General features: G+C 37.4%; 1 protein-coding gene across 2 annotated transcripts in view; it reads left to right on the top strand.

Moving 5' to 3' along the window:
- LOC139951592 (uncharacterized) overlaps positions 1-20,021 on the top strand; it is a 53,088-nt gene extending 33,067 nt beyond the window's left edge. For both annotated transcript variants that reach the window (XM_071950554.1, XM_071950553.1), the window contains exons 17-28: positions 3,176-3,207; positions 4,098-5,112; positions 6,034-6,083; positions 6,783-6,888; positions 7,430-8,052; positions 8,470-8,610; positions 9,008-9,175; positions 10,278-10,358; positions 11,462-11,527; positions 12,946-13,258; positions 14,801-14,856; positions 15,959-20,021. In XM_071950554.1, the coding sequence (XP_071806655.1) occupies positions 3,176-3,207; positions 4,098-5,112; positions 6,034-6,083; positions 6,783-6,888; positions 7,430-8,052; positions 8,470-8,610; positions 9,008-9,175; positions 10,278-10,358; positions 11,462-11,527; positions 12,946-13,258; positions 14,801-14,856; positions 15,959-16,306 (2,999 nt within the window). In that variant the 3' untranslated portion in view covers positions 16,307-20,021. The remainder of the gene's footprint in view (positions 1-3,175; positions 3,208-4,097; positions 5,113-6,033; positions 6,084-6,782; positions 6,889-7,429; positions 8,053-8,469; positions 8,611-9,007; positions 9,176-10,277; positions 10,359-11,461; positions 11,528-12,945; positions 13,259-14,800; positions 14,857-15,958) is intronic.
- Positions 20,022-22,721: the final 2,700 nt, after the last annotated feature.

The following is a 22,721-nucleotide window of genomic DNA, read 5'->3' as shown; positions in this document are numbered from 1 at the left end:
CTTCCCTCACTCCACCTTGGCACACCATGCCTCACTCTCTTCATCTTGCCTTAATCCACCTTGGCACACCATGCTTCACTCTCTTCATCTTCCCTCACACCACCTTGGCACACCATGCTTCACTCTCTTCATCTTGCCTCACTCCAGCTTGGCACACCATGCTTCACTCTCTTCATCTTCCCTCACTCCACCTTGGCTCACCATGCCTCACTCTCTTCATCTTGCCTCACTCCAGCTTGGCACACCATGCCTCACTCACTTCATCTTGCCTCACTCCAGCTTGGCACACCATGCCTCACTCTCTTCATCTTGCCTTAATCCAACTTGGCACACCATGCTTCACTCTCTTCATCTTCCCTCACACCACCTTGGCACACCATGCCTCACTCTCTTCATCTTCCCTCACTCCACCTTGGCTCACCATGCTTTACTCTCTTCATCTTCCCTCACTCCACCTTGGCTCACCATGCTTCACTCTCTTCATCTTCCCTCACTCCACCTTGGCACACCATGCCTCACTCTCTTCATCTTGCCTTAATCCACCTTAGCACACCATGCTTCACTCTCGTCATCTTCCCTCACACCACCTTGGCACACCATGCTTCACTCTCTTCATCTTGCCTCACTCCACCTTGGCTCACCATGCTTCACTCTCTTCATCTTGCTTCACTCCAGCTTGGCACACCATGCTTCACTCTCTTCATCTTCCCTCACTCCACCTTGGCACACCATGCCTCACTCTCTTCATCTTGCCTTAATCCACCTTGGCACACCATGCTTCACTCTCGTCATCTTCCCTCACACCACCTTGGCACACCATGCTTCACTCTCTTCATCTTGCCTCACTCCAGCTTGGCACACCATGCTTCACTCTCTTCATCTTCCCTCACTCCACCTTGGCACACCATGCCTCACTCTCTTCATCTTGCCTCACTCCACCTTGGCACACCATGCTTCACTCTCTTCATCTTTCCTCACTCCACCTTGGCTCAGCATGCTTCACTCTCTTCATCTTCCCTCACTCCACCTTGGCACACCATGCCTCACTCTCTTCATCTTGCCTTAATCCACCTTGGCACACCATGCTTCACTCTCTTCATCTTCCCTCACACCACCTTGGCACACCATGCTTCACTCTCTTCATCTTGCCTCACTCCACCTTGGCTCACCATGCTTCACTCTCTTCATCTTCCCTCACTCCACCTTGGCTCACCATGCCTCACCCTCTTCATCTTGCCTTAATCCACCTTTGCACACCATGCTTCACTCTCTTCATCTTTCCTCACTCCACCTTGGCACACCATGCTTCACTCTCTTCATCTTTCCTCACTCCACCTTGGCTCACCATGCTTCACTCTCTTCATCTTGCCTTAATCCACCTTGGCACACCATGCCTCACTCTCTTCATCTTGCCTCACTCCAGCTTGGCACACCATGCTTCACTCTCTTCATCTCCTTCACGCCACCTTGGCTCACCATGCTTCACTCTCTTCATCTTGCCTTAATCCACCTTGGCACACCATGCCTCACTCTCTTCATCTTGCCTCACTCCAGCTTGGCACACCATGCCTCACTCTCTTCATCTTCCCTCACTCCACCTTGGCTCACCATGCTTCACTCTCTTCATCTTCCCTTACTCCACCTTGGCACACCATGCTTCACTCTCTTCATCTTGCCTTAATCCACCTTGGCACACCATGCTTCACTCTCTTCATCTTCCCTCACTCCACCTTGGCACACCATGCTTCACTCTCTTCATCTTGCCTTAATCCACCTTGGCACACCATGCTTCACTCTCTTCATCTTTCCTCACTCCACCTTGGCTCACCATGACTGACTCTCTTCATCTTCCCTCACTCCACCTTGGCTCACCATGCTTCACTCTCTTCATCTCCCTCACTCCACCTTGGCACACCATGCTTCACTCTCTTCATCTTGCCTTAATCCACCTTGGCACACCATGCTTCACTCTCTTCATCTTCCCTCACTTCACCTTGGCACACCATGCTTCACTCTCTTCATCTTTCCTCGCTCCACCTTGGCTCACCATGCCTCACTCTCTTCATCTTCCCTCACTCCACCTACACCATGCTTCAGTCTCTTCATCATTCGTCACTCCACCTTGGCTCACCCTTACTCACTCTCTTCATCTTCCCTTACTCCATCTTGGCACACTATGCCTCACTCTCTTCATCTTCCCTCACTCCACCTTGGCACACCATGCCTCACTCTTTCATCTTCCCTTACTCCACCTTGGCTCACCATGCTTCACTCTCTTCATCTTGCCTTAATCCACCTTGGCTCACAAGGCCTCCCCCCTCTTCATCTTCCCTCACTCCACCTGGACACACCATGCCTCACTCTTTCATCTTCCCTTACTCCACCTTGGCACACCATGCTTCACTCTCTCCATCTCCCTCACTCCACCTTGGCTCACCATGCTTCACTCTCTTCATCTTGCCTTAATCCACCTTGGCTCACAAGGCCTCCCCCCTCTTCATCTTCCCTCACTCCACCTTGACACACCATGCCTCACTCTTTCATCTTCCCTCACTCCACCTTGACACACCATGCCTCGCTATCTTCATCTTGCCTCACTCCACCTTGGCACACCATGCTTCACTCTCTCCATCTCCCTCACTCCACCTTGGCTCACCATGCTTCACTCTCTTCATCTTGCCTTAATCCACCTTGGCTCACAAGGCCTCCCCCCTCTTCATCTTCCCTCACTCCACCTTGACACACCATGCCTCACTCTTTCATCTTCCCTCACTCCACCTTGACACACCATGCCTCGCTATCTTCATCTTGCCTCACTCCACCTTGGCTCTTTATGCTTTACTCTTCATCTTCCCTCACTCCACCTTGGCACAGCACATGCTTCACTCTCTTCAACTTTCCTTACTCCACCTTGGCACACCATGCCTCACTCTCTTCATCTACCCTCACTCCACCTTGACACACCATGCGTCACTCTCAGTGCTCATTTAATAATCAAAAGAGATGTAAAAAAAATTTTACTCAATTTTAAGTTAAAATTTGTGTTTTTGAAACTGTTTAAGGTTGGTATTGTTTTTGAAAGCTGGTCTTTCAAAGTTTCCAAATGTGCTTGGTTTAGGATTTTAACTGCTACTATGAAAGGCCTGATTTATGTTTTTTTATTTTTTTTATAAAGCTTTAAAGAAACGGCAAGAAGACAAAACTGAGGTGAGACACTTTCTCTGATCAATAATTACTTTAGTCAAAAGCGGATGCCACTTTATAATTGTAGCGGGGAATTGTGGTTCAGAGACTAATGCGTAGCATATGGAGGTAAAAGTGGCCTTAAATTTACTTGAAATCAATGAAATTTAATGCGAATAGGTTCTTATATTTCTCGGCCAATGTTGACCTTTTTATTTGTAACCATTAGTGACCTATATGTTACCTGCAGTTGATCTGAAGAAGTTTGTGCAGACATTGAGGATTACTTGTACAGAAATATACATTATAATCAGCAAATAACTTGCACTTAATAATGTAGTTGAATAGAGTAATGATATCGAGATTTAGTTAATCCTGGAAATTGTTAGCATAATTACCTGAAACGAACAAGTGCTTTGTTTGGTATCAGCTATGATCTACAAAATGCTGTCAGGATTTCATAATTGTCATGGTAGTTCAGGAAACAGTGAAGTGATGTACTTTTTTCCCTGATGACTAAAGACGTGATGTATTTTACATGGCTAAGTTAATAAGCTACGTTGTTGGATAGGTCTTAAGCTTGACTAGATAATTGGTTACTTGTTACTAAAGAATCCACTACTTTGGATGCAGCTTCCTTTGGTTGAAACTAGTAAAAGGTATCGTTATTGGTCAATCTTTAATCAATCTATAAGAAATACTCTAGTAAGTTGGCCTTGATCCCTCAGTTCTTTAAATATCTTTATGGACCAAGACTTCTTACAGTTGAATGCCCTATTTTATCTGAGATAGTTTCCCCCATCCTTGCGTTCCCTTTGCATGTTTCCCTTTAAAGTACCTCTTCATATCGTTTTAACCTTATTTTTTCATTTATTTCAAAAATTTTCTGATTTATTTGTTTGTTTCCTCTGAAGCATATGAGGCATATCTCAAAGGAAATTAATGAGCTCTCAAACCTGGTTACAACAGATACTCCTCCTCAGTTACATTCATTGGTGGAGAAATTGATCAAAGAGCAGGAACAGCTTGTAAACTTCCAACAAGAAATGGCTACAAGTGTAAACCAAAGAGCAACTGACAGTCAACTGGATCAACAGACATCAAGAGACTTGTCAGAATTAGATGTTCTTTTGAGTAAGATCCACTTGGTGTCATTAAAGCTGAATCCACATAGGATGAAATCTGTTGATGAAGCTCAAATGAAAACAGACACCAAAGTATCAGAGACACAACATCAAGACAAAATGAAGAAAGCCCAATTTACGTTACAGGAAACATTGAACAATCTTGGAATAGAGCTGAGCAGAAGTTATGGTTCTTCATCACGTGTCCAAAAGTATGATACAAAATTGTACATGACAGAGAGTGTATCTTACTGTCAACAAATGCTAGTTGATGATTTCCAAGAGTTGGTTCCACAGACCCTGCTAGTAAAGAAGCCTGCCTATCAAGAGCAGTACATGAAGAATCTGAATGTGCTCATTAACACACAACAGCAATTGGTTCAAAACCTCACAGATCTGCAAAAGCAGAAAAAAGGCAGCAAGCTGGAGAAAGCGTCCGTTAAGCAAGAGGATCTGCCAGCAGGAGAGGTTGGTAAACATCAAAACGAACTGGAACTGATCACAGAACAGACTGATTTGGTGAAAGATTGTCTCCAGTGGGTGCAATGTCATAGAGGATGGCAAGACCAGCACATTGGTCATTCCATCTTTATGGCGGTATGTTCGGTATATTCTGTGCATCGCATTCATGGTAGGATGTCCCATGGTATTGACTACTGGAAATACGTCATGGACAGCGTCACAGATTTTATTGACATGACGATTTATGGCGAAAATGAAAAATCTGTTAACAATGAAAGGGAGATCATGTATGGTCAAATAAGATTCTTGCATAAAGCTGAAGTGACAAGGACTAAAAGACAAGGTAAGAACAAACTTATTTCTTACAGGGAATTGGATCAGATCATATAAACTGCCCACACAAATTAAGGAAACTTTTTTCAATCAAGTGTAACTTTATTATTTATAACTCGCTTTGTATATGTGATATTATCAATGCAAAGCTAGGAGTAGGTGGCAACGGCCTCTGGACAAAAATAATTGTAGCCCACACCTTGAAGTGGCCTTCAGGCCTTGTGTGTCTGGCGACTTGCATAAAAATAAAAAATAAATATAAAAAAGCACAGATAATGGTAATTTTGGCACATTTAAATTGTGACTTTGCCTCATTGTCATTCATGTAGCCAAATTCAGCAACATGTCATCATTGCAAATGTGGTATCATTTAAAAGAGGAACACTTCAGCTTTGCATTGATAATATAACATATATACAAAGGGAGTTATAAATAATAAAGATATACTTGGTTAAAAAAAGTTTCCTAATTTTTTTTGAGCAGTTTACATGTAACAATTCAATTCAATAATTAATAAACTTACACTAAGCGCAAAAATAACTTAAATGTTTTACATTTAGGGCCTACACCTATGTGAATCAAGCAATGCGGATTTAGTTCTTGAATTGGTCTCAACGTTTCGACTACCTTGCTCTTGTCAATGATTAGAGCAAGCTGACTCCACAGTAGTGCAATTAATTACGATCATTAAGTAGTAGTCCGAGCCAACTTTTTATACCTTCTTCCCAGATAGTAGTTAAAAACAGGACAGTTCTTCTCCGAACTGAGAAGTCTCCCGAACACTCTGATAGATCTAACTCTACCTGGCAAGTAGATACACACATGGTGTTACCACAAACCAAATATATATTGATATCTCACCATGCAATGCTTCAAATCCTATCTATAAACATCACTCATTGATGATATTTAAACTTGTAATTTGCTTTAGAACAAGCTTCAGTTGAATCTGGAGGGTCTCCTGAGGCTACCATAGTATCTGTAAGTATTGACTATTCTTAGTATTTTGAATTTGTGGATACAAAAATCTCTAAATTATCGCTGAATAAAAATCGCAAAAAAATCCTATATAGTCTAAGATGCAACGCAAACGAGGTGCAATTAATTATTGATTGGGTTTTAACAAATGGTCAATGAATATGTTTAATAAACAAAGGTACACTATTTATCTTGTACCAACTAATAATATCTCAAAAGCAACGTCAGAAGTGTCAGAAGGGAGAAAATGCAGGCCAGCACCTAACCTGGCTACTGTGGGGGCAAAACCTCCGTCATTTGCCATTGTAACTAAGACTGGTCTTAAAGTATGGAGGAGATCTCAGAATGCCATTAGTTTGAAAATATCCCTTCCAGAATTACATTCAGCTCTTCGCTGCACTCGGTTAAAGGTAAACTCTCCCAAAATGTTCCTCCGATGAGTTGTAAACAAATACAGAAGTCTGGAAGCATCTATCAGTCTTGAGTAATTGTGTCCTATCCGAAATCTTTTCAAATTGTCTGCCAATCAGTTTCAAGAACAAAAAGTGTACATGGAACTTGAGATGGCACATTATCTAAAATGTCTTGTTTGGGTATAAAGTAAAAGTGCAGAGTGTCTTGCTTTTACCACAAAGTGGACTAACTTTTACTGGACAACATGAGAGTGAATGTACAACCAAAAATATGTTTTTTTGTGATCAGGATGTCACTGACAAGCCCATTGATGAAGACAGCAATCTGGATGCTGCAGGATTTACTTCAATCACACAGACTACTCAAGCAGATACACAGATGGCAATAAGAAATGGTGAGCAAACAGTCAAAGGCTGGTCCATACAAATTTGAACTAAATAATGCCTGGCTATTACCATGAGGAGAAGCACTGTAGTAGTAGAGGATGAGTATACATTGCTTTTTGTCATGATAATCATCTAGAAACTTGCACCTTTTATGTGTATTAAAATTTTTTAAAGGAAAACAAACCTCTAGTTACTTCAACTGGGGTATTTCTTAACCAAATTGCCTTTTGAAAATTGGCTTTAAAAAAAAACATGTGCTAAATTCGTGCAACCTAATCCTTCATGATCAAGTAAGGTTTGTAGAGACACCATGCAAATAAAAAGAAACTCTCTGACTTGTGGTATTATGAGAATAACTGATTGTTAACCCGGTTCTTTTCAGAACCACTGCAGCTTATAGAGAAGGTTTATTTACATGGTGTCTCTGCAAACCACACTTGATTATTTTCCAACTATGTACAATTTGAAATCCCATTGAAACACATATGCCTTTTTCCATAATTTAAAAAAAAACATTTTGTGAATGGGATAACTTTTGTTATTTTCCAGAAACGCCTTCTCATCTTGAAGAGGTATTGAATGAGTTTAACAAACAGACATTGGACATCAGTCCTAATGAGAAGACTGACATCTTGCTGCAGTTACCATACATGGAAGTTGGCTTCTTCAATGATAGAGGTGGCATTTTGGCTCTGGAGAAATATGATGTGCACCTTTACATTCCGCATGGTGCAATACCTGAAGGCCCTCCCCAGCTGGTGTATATATATGTCAACCCTGATGAAGTAGTTGCTGATACAGTCAATAGTGAAGAGGAACAATTGTCACCAAAGGTTCAATGTGGTCCTCCAGGTCTCACATTTGAAGACAGTGTGGTGTTGTCTTTTCCTCATCATGCAGAGTCGTCTGATTGGGAGTTTACTGCTAAGATGTCTTCAGATTCTTCAGAATCCTGGCAAGCCCTTGGTAGCAGCACTGATGGTCAGTTGGTGTCTTCTAAGGGAGACAAGGCAATTTTTCTGGTCAACCATTTCTCTTGGTTCGCATTGTTTGGCAGATCCTCGGGTAAACGTCGAAAACGAGTTAGAGTTGGTGCCTTTGGAGATAGCCTTGGTCCAGAATGTTATTCTTTGCGGGTTTACGTTTGGAAGGATGACAAGGTTTCAGAGCAGGTACTTAATAACCTTTTGCAAAAGTGGGTAATAAAAGATATAACACAAAAAAAACTGTTGATGGAGTAAACTTAATGTTCTCAAGTCTTTGTCTGAGGATATTATTAATGGAAGCCGGCAAAAAAGAAAGATAGTTTCGTGACCGTCACATAAACACATACATTTATGTTTTTACAGACCCATTGAAGGAATTGTAGGTTTGTCTTATTTAAATCTAGAATCTTACAGACAACTAAACTAATTTGTGGTTTTAGATAAACAAAATTGCAGAATTTAGATCTTAAACTCACTTCGCAAAGTTGAAATAACGTACATTCTGCTTTGATGGGTGTTTTCCAGATAAATGTGAATGATTTGTTTCAATTACCATACTTGTTTAATCTCTTCTAATGGTATTCTGAACTGTTTGCCTGACAGAGAGTTGTTGGATTTGAGGACAGAAAACGATCAGAAATCTTGGATGCCTTTAGAGATCTGAAATTTCTCAAAGGTAAAGGGCACATGCAGGTGGAGATGGCAGAAACAATTGGATGGAACGTGAAACCGCAAACAAATCGAGTAAGGGATGCAATACAAATACAAAACCAATTTACTACATTGTGTTGAAGATAATTTTATTTTACTGCTGCTTCTGTTTACCCATGAAGTTAACATTTTGTGAAACACTAGCTACTTCCAAGGGATTGGAGCAACTTCCAAAGGACTCGAGCCTCCAATAAACAGTTCTTTTATGTTTCTAACTGATCATCAATTCAATTATCTAGTATGACAAACACTTACTTATGTACCCATTTATCAGTACAAATGCAGTACATAATGAGTATTTGACAGTTAAAACGGTGCAGAATGCTATTAATGATCTTTTCTTTGGTGTATAAAACGGACTTAAAAGGCATGTTATTGTATTAGAGCTAATATGAGAGTAAAACAGTTTTCATGTAATGTTTCTATACAGATCAATGAAAAGGATGTATGGTCGTATTCTCAGAATTCAGTCACATTTGTTGTGAGGATTGAAGAATCAAGCAGCGCAGATGATATTCTACATGTCAATTGCTTCCAGCAACAAGAAGGAAGTAACAGGCAAGGGAAGAAGATTCGGCTGAATGTTGTACCAAGTCAGGTGAGTATATTCAGTCTATAACAATTGTTAGAGACTATAACAGATTTGAACCTCCGGGACCATTGTGGTCCCAACCTTAAGGGGTTTTACGTTGGGGAGATTTTGTTTTGTCCATTATTTTAGTTTAACGTAACCGATGACCATAAAAATTACATATGTTGTTGAAAATGTAACACTTAATAACAAAATATATAAAAGTACAAATAAATTCAACAAAATAACGAAGAAAAACCGACATGAAAACTTGACCTCAGGTCAGGTTACTTGAAAAAAATTAAGAATTTTAGCCCATCTCCGATCACGAAACTTACGCAGACGCTTGTTTTGTTCGCGCGAGGTGAACAGCCTTTTCATTGGTCATTTAAGCGTCAGCTTCATAGAGTTATATATAAGAACTTATATATAACTCTATGGTCAGCTTCCTCTTTAAACTGCGTCACTCATTAATCTAACGCCCTCGCGAATATTGTGCGTCCGCGTAAAACCCAGCTTTTGATAATTTCACAGTCGGGCGTAGATTTGCAACAGGGATTTCAAAAAGAATTAAGATCAAATAAACATCCTTGTCCCAGAATTTTCCTTTTGTCTATACATAAACTATAACCGATTAATTGCATAAATAATTTAAAAAGCTAAAACTAAATGAAACAAGCTGTAATGAGTGTTTTTGTTGTTTAAATTCGGTATTTAGAATAATTTAAAGCAAAGATTTGATTTGACAACAATTTTTTTTTTTCGGCTGTCGTGTTTTCTAGCTCCGGTGTGCACGAGACTTGCACAGTCTATTAAGGCTTAAAGGGGTTTTTTGATGTTATTTGTTTCTATTATCCTTTTTGGAAAAGTTATCTAATAAATTGAGATTCTGAACTAGGAGCTGTATGAGTAACTCCAGTCGGCTTCCTATTTATGCAACTGATTATTGACGCGTTAAATTGTGTATTCTTAATGGTTATCTATTTTGAGTGTGTACTTGAGAATGTTGAATGTGGGTGTATTTTGAATGATTTGTTCATGATCAATGTATCATTTCTTGTTTGTGTTCTGTAGTACACTGTCATGTAGAGTCTCTTACTAAAGTTGATTGTTATCCTCTTCCATACAGACACTTATGACATGTATGAGAAATAACAACTTGAACCAGAACTGTGTTGCTCGGGGGCCTGAAGATGTTCAACAAGTATATGTAAGAACTGTTTGGGGATTATGTGTTTTTTTCCATAACTGCAGTGCTTCAAAGTTTTCTTGAACTGCATTATATCCTGTCATTACCAATAATAATAGGCCCACAGAGCCAAACGTGTACAGTCTGGTTATGGGAAAAAGAAATCACGATTTATTCCCGAAAGTTTGAATACAAGAAGCGTTACCATATAGTTAAGCTTTTAGATTGTGGATTATTCTTCCCGCATGGACATTATTCACTCCGGAGTGTGTTCCTACCACTTTTGGAAATTAATTTTTCACAGCTTAAAGGGTCTATGTAGGGCTACTGTTTTCCAACACAAAACACAATGTCCACAGTGACATTAAACTTAAACAGTTCGAAGATAATGGTAGTACAAAGCTTCCCTTAAGATATTACTTACTGATGAGAGGTGCTGTAGTTTTTGAGAAATGAGTAAAACAATGTCACAAATATAATTTTCACCTCAGTTCTAGCATGTGAAAACGTAGTAACCAGTGGTATGTTATGGTATAATACCATAACTGGTTAATGCGTTTTTACATGCTAAAATAGTTTTCGTCTCACTGAGATGAAAATGATTTTGTGACTTGTTTTTTTAATTTCTCAAAAACTAGCTTTCTACTATCATTATCTTCAAACCGTGTGGGCTTAATGTAAATCTGTGGACATTTTGAAAACGTACCCAAATCCTTTAATTGTACTTTTTTTATACAACTACAATTGTATAGGAATGAAGCTGTTAAACAGTTAAAAAAAAAGATATACAATTGCTTTAACCTGTTGAAGCAAACAATAAGAACCATTCTGTAAATTTTCGTTGAGCAACAAATAATGACCGTTCTACGGTGCGACCACTTGTTTTTACGAAATTACAAATTGTATTTTTTTCTGTAACATGTATTAAATGATGCACAGTTTCTAACAATTAGGCCTAAAAAAGAAAACATCTTATTTAAGGAAAACATTTCTTAAACCACTCCACAAAATCTTAGTAGAATATCTTCTTTTTTGTGGTTAGTGGCACAATACAATTTTTATTTCAAGAATACAAATTTAATCAGAGTGCGGAAATTAAAATTATTTCTTTTTTTACTTGACAGCCTGCTACATGCCATACTGATGGGAGTGGAGATAATACTCTTCATAAATCAATGACTGAAGTCACTGTGAGTATAATAAATTTATCATTATTCAGTATATTGGTATAATTGATATAAATCGTACAAAGTTTTTATTGCACTCATGTTATCTGTGTCTGCAATAGGGTGCTCTGTAAACATACAAGAACCGAAACACCTGTTGATAATGTTAAATGTTTTATTGTTATTTCCTAACTTTCTCATAAAGGTTGATCTTAAAATAGTTTGTTTAAAGTTTAAACGTAAGTTTTAATTTAGTACAATGTGTTATCAAAACAGAACAGCAATGTATGCATGATCACTACTGCATCATTCCTTCAAAATCAACTGATGTGAGTTTATAATAGATGTTAAATTTGCATCGGGGATGGGGAATATTGTTGTTATTATTTTTTTTACCCATACACCGATGTGTGTTAGCACTCATATACTATACTTTCTCCTGTCCTGTGAACAAATATCACAGGCATATTACTCGGGTGGTATGAGTTTATGAATAGGATCCTTACTGCTTCAATCCTTTAAAGACACTGGACACTATTGGTAATTGTCAAAGACTAGTCTTTTCACTTGGTGCATCTCAACATATGCATAAAATAACAAACCTGTGAAATTTTTAGCTCAATTGGTCCTCGATGTTGCGAGATATAAATGAAGGAAAAAGTCTTTGTCACACAAAGTTGTGTGCTTCCAGGTGCTTGATTTCGAATCAAGTTTGTTGAAAATTACTTCTTACTCGAAAACTACGCTACTTCAGAGGGAGCCGTCTCTCACAATGTTTTATATTATCAACAGCTCTCCATTGCTTGTTACGAAGTAAGGTTTTATGCTAATAATTATTTTGATTAATCTCCAATAGTGTCCACTGCCTTTTAAATCAAATCAATCAATACAGGTTTATGTAGGAACGCTACTGCCTCAATCCTTCAAAATCATCTGACAGAAGTTTGTGTAGGATCCCTACTGCCTCTATCCTTCAAAGTCAACCGATAGGCTATACATTTATTTTGGATTCATCAATTTCGTTAATTCACATCCTCAGAAAAGCAGATCCTTGTTCCAAATTCAAAACTCATCTCAAAACATATCTATTTCGGAAACAATAGCCTTCAAACTTTTGGTTGTCTTATGTCATTGTGTATTAGCAGAGTTCTTGTTTTTTGCGCCAGGAGTGTCATCATTGACAGACATGGTGCACTAGAAATGTTCAACATTATTATTTTTGCTTTTATTATTTTACCTTGTAGATGTTTCAAAAACCATTGATTAAAATCTCTTGGCTGTATGGGCAAACCAGAGGAGATGATGAAGTACCAAATAAATTCTGTGTTTTCAAGAATTTAAGATACAACCTTTCCTCAAGTGTGTTGCTGTTTATCCCTCTACCTACAAAAAATGAAACATGTATAACATTTATATTCATTTATTGTTTTTCTGCAATTAAGAATACCATTGCAAGTACAATCCGAAGAAGACCATGCCAGAAGGTGAGGATGTTTGGTGGCTTATCAGACCAGAAAGTGAATGATCTTTGTGAGTTTCTTGATAATCAAGCTGCTGGTTACCATGGTTTGCCTCTTCTGGATTATCTCTCTGGTAATGGATACATACCTCCCGAGACACATAAAAAGGAAGTCCTATCAACGTACTTTAGCCTGTGTTCAAAGCACAACATTGCTGACCAGGACGCTGTTCATTATCTGAAACTAGTCTTCCATGAACTCAATTGCACAAGAGCAGCAGAGATAATAGAACCAGGTACGTTCTCATGCATAAAAATGCCTACTAGGCATGTTAATCGTTTGCAAAAATGCCCCTATAGAATTAGAAATACTTTCTCAAATCTACAAAATTTTAAGATGGATAGAACAATATTGTTTCAACCACCATTTAAGTTTCACATCCTTGTCTTTCATACGAGTTTGCCCCATACATTTTCAGAGATGCCAAGTTCAGAGGCCAGCTATGCGTGCGACTTTTCAACCCCCCCCCCCCCCAAAAAAAAAAAAAAAAAAAAAAAAAAAAAGGGTTTTTACAGAATCACCGAATCACCGCCCGGGACAAAAAAATAAAAAATTATTTAAGAAATATCTTCTTCTTTTTTTTGCATAAAACTATTTGTGGAGAAAAATGTTCTTCAAAAACCTCTTTAGTATACTTAGAACTCACATGAGGTACACAGGAGATGTTGCTGGTTAATGTGGAGGTACGATTGTGTCAGATTATTTTTCCCCAAAAGATAAATTTCTGGCTAAAATGATGTTCAAAATCCTCCGCTCACCCCACTTCTCTGCTCGTAGAGTACATCCAACGAACTTGCTAAGAAATCGTGACAAAGTTGTGCGCAATTCACATTTTGCGCTTGGCCGAATTGCTGAATTGTCGTCTGAATCCTCTGATAGAGCAAAAAGCATGCGCAATCTTCAAATTTGCACTCTGTTTGCATGCCAGCTCAAGTTAATTCTGAAAAACTGCTTGCAATCTGAAGATTGTGCATTATTTTTATTTTTTTCCCGGTCTGCCCCCAATGCGTGTGAAAATGGTTGCAGTGCGTGAGAGCGTGAGACAGGACCCTAATTCCAAGGTGGCGTTATATACTGCCACACAACGCAATACCCGGGCCAGTGCCTATCTTGTTTTATGAGATCTTTGCTCTAGCCAACCTTTCTATTTCAAAGTATGTTCCAAAGCACTACAATAGTTACCACAAGGGTTGACCGTTTTTTTAAATTACTCAAATAGAAGCATATCACTGACATTCCTACAATTACACTTTTAACACAAATCGTTAATATAAGTGAGCTCAAAGATGTCTACTTTAACATTAACATTGGTCATGTAAAAGTTATTTATATCATCTTAATCATGGGGAAACATTGTATATTTTTCAAAATGTTGTACCTTTGATTCTTCTTTCATGCCAAATCACACTGCCGAAAAAAGGGTTCAGGTGTCTTAATTTTATTATGCAAGGTAACGGACACCAGTTTTTCCCGGACAAAAAGACATTCTAAATTCAAAATTAACATTGGGGTGGGGAGTCTGGAGATAACCTTTTTTGTTTTCAAAGGAAAACCCCCATAACCAAGGCATAACATGTTTGTTAAACATAGTATTGGGCAATAACACTAGAAAAAAGGGAACTCTTGAAAACTTAAAACTTTAGTGCTGGAGCTCCCCTTCACAAAGTGGTCAGCAAGTCTCAATTAATTAAAGTTTAGAAAATAAATGGTATTTAATAAAAAAGTGAACTTCTTTATTGTCTTTCTTAAACTCATGATTCAATCTCTGTTTAATCAGGTGGTGAACGAACAGATGCTGAATCAATCTTGCAGTTTCTTGACAATGAGTCACTGGTAATGTATGATTCAATTACTCATTAATCAAACAAACATTTACAGCTAAAACGTCCAGATTTAGAAAGTTGGATGTTGGCAATGGTCTGGAGGATTGACTAAATTTCAAATGTCTCATATTGTAAGACTATGTTAAATTGAATTTTTAAAGGTGAAATCATTTTTAAAAGTTCAGCAAAAAACTTCTTTGTATAAGAAATATACAATACTACGGGTTATTTGACATTGGTTTGTTTTCCAAGTTTAGCAAAAAAAATGTTAATGCCGTGATGTGTCGACCCTAGTAAAGTATTTCTTAAAGGCTAAAGTGGAGATGAATAAATCAAGAAATGGGAGGGGGAAGGGGAGGCAAGAAGTGCACAGAAAAAGTAAGGGTAGACAAATAAAACTGATAAGGGGTGGGGCTGGTTTGACCACAAGGGGTGGATTGAGGCAGATTAAACAAGTGGATATCTGTCAAAAATATAGCAGGCAAAGACACTTTTTGTCCTTCTTGTACAGCATATTGAAGTCGACCATGATTAAAAGAAAAATCAATTATTTTTGAAATTGCCGAGGGTAAAAGGAATTATAACTAAAAATAAAACAAATCTGAGTTAAATCAGTTGATGCCGGGTTTTGTGTTTTGCAAATTAATTCCTTTGGAAACATGTTTTTCATGTACCTTTGATGACTGATAAGAAAGGTCATTCTTAACATGCATTCTTAATGTGCAAAGCTTCGATTCACCTAAACAACGAGGACAGCTCGTCATTTCTAATGTTGTTTTGTTAATGCCTCCACGGTTTTATTCATTGTATTTGAGCACAATGGAGACAAATACGAGGGGACTGAGATTCCATTACATGATTGTGTGTATGCGCGCAGTTTTCTCTTGTTGAAAACTACCTATGGTTGCATTCCTTTTGAGAAACTAATGCCCATTGAGAACTCAATATCAACTTCACATAAAGGCACTTTGGACCTCAGAATAAATAATATATTGAACAGTCAGTCAACATGTTTTAAAACAACCAATTAATGGGATGAGAGGGTCATCAAACAAAGAAGTTTAACATGTGTTATTGTTTATGGAATTTTACTTGTATGTATTTACTTTCAGACGGAAGGAGATGCTGAGATATGTCTTCGAGATTTAGCTAAAAAGCTAGGTCCAGAGTGGGAAGATTTGGCAACCTATTTAGGCATCATAAATCGTGAACTTACTGCAGTGAGAAGCAAGGGTTCTGGGAGAGTCAACAGCCAGATATTCTGCATGCTAGTCAGGTGGATGGAGGGATTTGACTCATTTGGAGAGGCGGCTTTCAACACTTTGTCATTAAACTTGCAGAGGGTTGAAAGGAATGATCTGGTTGAGTTGTTGAAGGGAAAGGTAACAAGCATATTGTTCTTTAACAAACAAAACAACAGACAATTGTTAATGAAGGTAAACAAAGGTTCCAGCTCTTGAGTATTAGGTCAGTGTATGTGTCACTGCTAATGCATGTGGAGTAATGCAAACAAAAAATGCACTTACCAATTCTTTTAGAACAAAAAGATCAAATAAAAGATGTGTAGTTACTAATTTAAGGCTGTAAAAACATTACTCTTATTGTTCCTTTTCAGTTTTATTGTTTTATTTCAGAAATGCTAGAGGGACTGGATAAACCTGGTTACTATGCTTATCTTACCAAAAGACCCAGTGAGTTTTGTAATTTTTAATTCCATAATTGCTAAAATGTAATGTTTTTATGTAGCGTTTTGTAAATTTTGTACTTTTAACACGTAATTGCCTTTTAATATGTGATTGCTGCTGTTTTTAAGATGTACTTTGACCCCTTAAGTTCAGCTTCTGCTTCTGGTCATTTCGTTGTATATATACCATAAATAAAATATATACCAAAAGGAAAAAGGAAAAAAATGGTGGTAGCCATACAGATTACATAACCCTTTATCCCTTTCATGGCGTTATACTTAAGGGAATACAAGTGTGAGAAGCTGGTATTAACAGCAGGTTAGTGAGCGGGTTGGTGGCTGGTGGCTGGTGGCTGTTGTTGTTAGCCGAAAGGTGAGGACAGCTGCCAGCCACCAGCCAAGGTGTGATATCAAAATTGTTGATAACTGAAATTTAAGCTCAAAAGCTCTCTTATTGATTCCAGCGAGATATTGTATGTGCTTAAACTCACACAATCAGCAATAGTACTCCTCTCGTTTTAAGAAATGTTTCTGAATGTTTTAATCATTTTAAGATTTATTACTCTGTAGTGGAAGAGTGGGATAGAAGACATGGTGCACCTTTTACACTATTCTTATTACATTGTTATAAACCATATAAGTAAGCAACTTTTTTAGTTCATGAAAAAATGAACAAAGAAAACGTTTGGTACATTATGATGCATTCCTGTTTGAGATGTAATGGTTATAAAACAGCACCCAGCTGTCAAATTGTTTATAAAGACATGTATTTATAACTGTAAAGGCCTACACCTGTTGTGATAGCTAAATAGATCTTTACAGCATCGTAGCAATTAATCAATGATGTTGTAATATAATAAAGATGGATTCGATTTTGTAATTGTTGCCTGATTGTTGCAAGTAGACATCAGAAACATCTATGTCTTATTCCTCAGAGTAGTGCTATGTTATATTGGATGTTAATCAGTCCTCTTTTGGACTGTGTCCTTGCTCTATATGACCAACTTCAGCAAGTTATGTACATTCAAATAATTTATGTCCACTCGGTACACACACATTAAGAGATATTTTTGTTTACCCTTTAAGGGTGGTTTAGAGGAGGAGTTTCTTATTGGTTTATAATCAGCTCAAATGTACATTTTACTGTTCTTATCAAACAATGCATGATAATAAACTTAAACATTCCAACTTGATAGTTTTCCTCGGACAACATGCATTTCAAAACATTTTGCCTTTTATAAACGTAATGCAAACAATTTTATTCATGGTTATTGGTAACTAGTCTGTTAGCAAAACTGTGTGTGAAGTATACATGTTTAATCATTATAATTGTATGTATAGATTTAAACATAAGCCTATTGTAGATTGTTTTTTGAAAGCTTTGGAAAACAAAATTAGAAGAATTTTTAGTCTTGATAATAATCATAATTTTTGTTTAGCCTTGTGAGATGTGGTAACTTCAACAGCATACCATTTAATCAAGCATGTGTATATAGAGCTAAACCCGGTATAATTCATTAAGTATCAACGAGACTGAAATTAAAATCTGATGCTTTTTGCACAGAAAGAAAAACGAGTGCATTGAGATTACTATGTATTCGAATACAAGAACGAAAATCCTAAACAAATAAAATAAAGTTTTGATCAGTGTCCCAATGCAAAAACGCAGAAGAGTTGTTACCACATATTTAGGAATCTGCCGTCGATTTCACCAAACTCTTTCTAACTTAGGATTAATCTTATTAGGACGAGATAAAGACGGTGGACACTATTGGTAATTACTCAAAATAATTATCATCATAAAACCTCACTTTGTGACGAGTAACGGGGAGAGGTGGATGGTATAAAACGTGAGAAACAGCTCCCTCTGAAGTGACGTAGTTTTCAAAAAAGAAGTAATTTTTCACGAATTCGATTTCGAGACCTCAAGTTTAGAATTTGAGGTCTTGAAATCAAGCATCAGAAAGCACACAACTTCGTGACACAAGGGTTTTTTTCTTTCATTATTATCTCGCAAATTCGATGACCGATTGAGCTCAAATTTTCACAGGTTTGTTATTTTATGCATATGTTGAGATACACCAACTGTGAAGACTAGTCTTTGACAATTACCAATAGTGTCCACTGTCTTTAAGTTCCGTATCCATAGACGTAGGGACGCATTGAACCCATTCTAAGTATTATACATGTCACTCGTCCAAACTCGAGATAGGATTAATCCTAGCGTTTCGTGAAATCGGCGGCAGATCTCTCTGTGACATCACACTAATTAACTCAATCCAAACCGTTGACAATGGTGAATACTGCAGTCATTAAGATAAAACAACATCATTACAGTCTGTACTGAGAGGTGTTGTTGTAGTTTTCTTTCAAATTCTATAAACAATAACATACTGGACTGTGTATCGTGGTCCAATAGAACTAGAGCGAACAAATAAATATTAAACTGCTATGAATTTTTTGTGTTTATGATTAGTGTTTGTATCTTAAATTCCTGCTAGATAGCAAAATACAATACTCGTAATGATTATTGGTAGCTCTTCTAGCAATATAATGTGTGAGTTACTTCTTGTTACGAATTATAGTTGTATATGTTGGTTTAAACATTAAGCTATAAAATGCAAAATTTGATTAATTGTTAGAGTTATAGACACTGGACACTATTGGTAATTACTCAAAATAATATTGTTAGCATAAAAACTAACTTCGTCACGAGCAATGGGGAGCTGTGGTAGTATACAACATTGTGAGAAACGGCTCCTCTGAAGTAATGTAGTTTTTGAGAAAGTAAGTTTCCACTTAAAATATTTGAATTTGATTTCGAGACCTCAGAATTAGATTTTGTGGTACCGAACTCAAGCATCTGAAGTGAAGGCACACAACCTCGTGTGACAAGTGTGTTTTGTCTTTTATTACTATCTCGCAACTTCGATACACCAATTAAGTTCAAATTTTCACAGGCTTGTTATTTTATGCATAATATGCATAAACGTTTCGATACACCAAGTGAGAAGATTGGTCTTTGATAACCGCCAAAGGTGTTCAGTGTCAATTAAATAATCATGAGATCCTTATGGGATGTAACAATTGAAATGTGCATAAAAAAAAAATCGATCCTTACTAAGATAACAACAACCTTCATCAGCCTCTTTCAATGTGTATAATAAATTGGATAAATATTTCTGCTGGACTGATGTGTGGCGGTCCACTGTCAGAGCAAAGTATAAATGGACTTTCTATTTTATAGTACAATTGTTTGTATCCTATAATCCTATCTAGAAATATAGTAAAAAAGTTGTTTGATGTTATATTTTGTTTGCCTTCTTTTAAGAATGATACACAAAAAGTTCGATAGGGCTTCAATACTTTAGTAACCCTTACAAACATTATAAAGGGTATTGTTTTAAAGGGTCTATGTAACTTTTGTAGGACAAAATACACAATGTCCACAGATTTACACTAAACTTACACAGTTTGAAGATAATGATAGTAGAAAGCTTCTCTGAAAATACTACGTGCTGAGGTGCTGTAGTTTTGGGGAAATGAGTAAAACAATGTCATGAAAATAATTTTCGTTTCATGAGACGAAAATTATTTTAATCATTTACAAACGGATTTTCATGACATTGTTTTACTCATTTCTCAAAAACTACAGCACCTCAGTAAATAAGATTTGAAGGGAAGCTTTCCACTATCATTATCTTTAAACCCTTTAGGTTTAATGTAAATCTATGGACATTTTGAAAAATTGCATCAGATTTTATTGTATTCTCCCTACTTACTGTTTGTTTATTTGAATACATATACCATTTAGTCAAGCTCGAAGTAAACTTAATCAGTTTTTGTGGGGAATTCATAAATACCACAGAAGTTTAAAACATCCTCTTTTTATAGATTGATATAAATATGCTGTTTAAAGGAACACGTTACCTTGGATTGGCCGAGTTGGTCTATAGGTCTGTAGAATACAATGATCCACACTAATTGGCCCCGAAATTGCGTGGTTTTCCTTTTACTTTGCGAACTAACACGGACTGCCATTATATGTGAGTCAACAAAAATGGCCGACCGTGTTAGTCGACGAGGTAACTGGGAAACCGTGCAATTTCGAGCGTGTTTGTGTGAATCATTGTATTCTACTTTTAAAACATCTTTCTACCCATAATGCATTTTATCGCTTTTCAAAGACCAACTCGACCGATCCAAGGCATTGTGTTCCTTTAAAGTCACCTGGAAGTATAAGTTTATGAACAATAAATAAATTTTTGATTTTTTGACCGTAGTTCTGTACGTAGGCATCATACCGATCAGTTATCCAGACGTAGTTTACGGGGCCAGACTACACATTTTCTATTCAAATATCGTGCCTCGATTGACGTCACGAAGAGCGCCCTCTCTGGTCAGGCCTACTTTTAAATGTGTAAGTAAAATGGAAACTAATTATTTAGAACCTTAGTTATTTGTTTAATAATAGTCCACTCACCAAAACACATATTTTAGTGATAAAAGCTTTATTTTGACAAAATACCACTTCCAGGTGACTTTAACAATGCGCTTGAAGTGATATTGTTTGTCGCAGTACGTTATGGTACTCGATACTAAAAGTTGTACACCTCATGTACCGAATCCTCTAATCTGATTAGTTAAAATGGAGTCATGGAAATAGCTATGCCCCACCCCCCCCCCCCCCCCCATCTTGTCTATCAAGATGACGTCATAGTGACTATGCCCGCTCTGAAAATAACGCAAATATGATATGTAGAATGTACAGATGTATGTGTACGACTAGCGTTCCGTGTCACGGCGCGACCTTTCTTCACAGACGACCTTCCACCGTATAGTCAGAGTGTTGTTGATGAGAAGAATCTGTATTCGGTATATTAAACAAATATTGACTCTCAAAACCATGACTATGCCCTCAGCTTCGCTTCGGGCATAGTTATAGTTTTGACATCACCTTGGGCCTATAGTTTTAACTATGCCCCTTATAGCAGTCAATATGTCCATACCATAGACTGCAAGTCTTGTTGCACGTATTCAAACTGCCATGGCTATGTCATTTGGTTTCAACCACGGTGTTTTGATTTGCAAAATTGAAAACAAAAAGTTAAGCTTAAACATCATCCTTGTCCACGAGTTGTAGTTTTGTTTCAATCTTATTTGAACAAATTATTTTAAATTTTGTTTTAAAAGCTCAAACTCATTTCATAAAAACTGTGGTGAGTATTGTTGTTGTTCATTTATCAAGCGCAAGATTTGCACAGCACTAAGGGCAAAATTAGAATCATGTGTAACGCTATTGCCATGTTAAGCTATTTGTATCAAGTTATAACAAGCTTTTAAAGGCACCTAACACTATTGGTAACTACACAAAATAATTGGTAACGAGCAGTGGAGAGCTGTTAATAGTAAAAAACATTGCGAAAAACGGTTTCCCCTGAAGTAACGTAGTTTTTGAGAAAGAGGTAATTTTTCACTAGAACATTAAAATACTTTACATCAGGCCTGAAGCTGTTTATAACCCATCTGAAAGCACACAAGTTTAGTGCAACAATTAATTGTTTGTTTTATTTTTCTTCTTTCATTAATACCTTGCAACTTTGGTCTTTGATGACAATTACCAAACGTATCCAGTGTCTTTAAAGGAACACGTTGACTTGGATCGGTCGAGTTGGTCTTTGAAAAGCGTCGTAACCGTTTGTTATAAAATGTTTTAAAACTAGAATACAATGATCCACACAAATTTGCCTCGAAATTGCATGGTTTTCCTTTTACTTTGCGAACTAACACGGACTGCCATTTATGTGAGTCAAACATTTGACTCCAAGAGGCCTAAATGGCCGACCGTGTTAGTCCTGGAAAGAAGTTTTCGATCGATTGATTGATGAAAAAGACTGATCGATGTGTTGATCGGAATATTTGCCTCTTTCGCTTTCCACATAACGACTGTTCGATTATTTAGTGTCGCTGTTCTGTACTATAAAGACTCTCTGGCTAGCCCAGTATTTGTGGAGTGTGGCCGGATCTAGTTTTATTTTACTAAGTTCTCTTTTAGGGACTGCTTCTTTTGGAACGTCAGTCCGAGAGTACTCTTCTTCTTTTTATCAGCCAGCACTTGACACCAAATCTTTATGTGTTTCAAGAGTCTTGATTTGAACGTGTTTGGCAAACTTGAACATCTGGGCAATTTA

Source organism: Asterias amurensis, chromosome 19, assembly GCF_032118995.1.
Source record: "Asterias amurensis chromosome 19, ASM3211899v1".
Classification (NCBI taxonomy): Eukaryota; Metazoa; Echinodermata; class Asteroidea; order Forcipulatida; family Asteriidae; genus Asterias; species Asterias amurensis.
The sequence above is the reverse complement of the archived record's forward strand: the minus strand, read 5'-3'. Positions and strand labels throughout refer to the sequence as shown.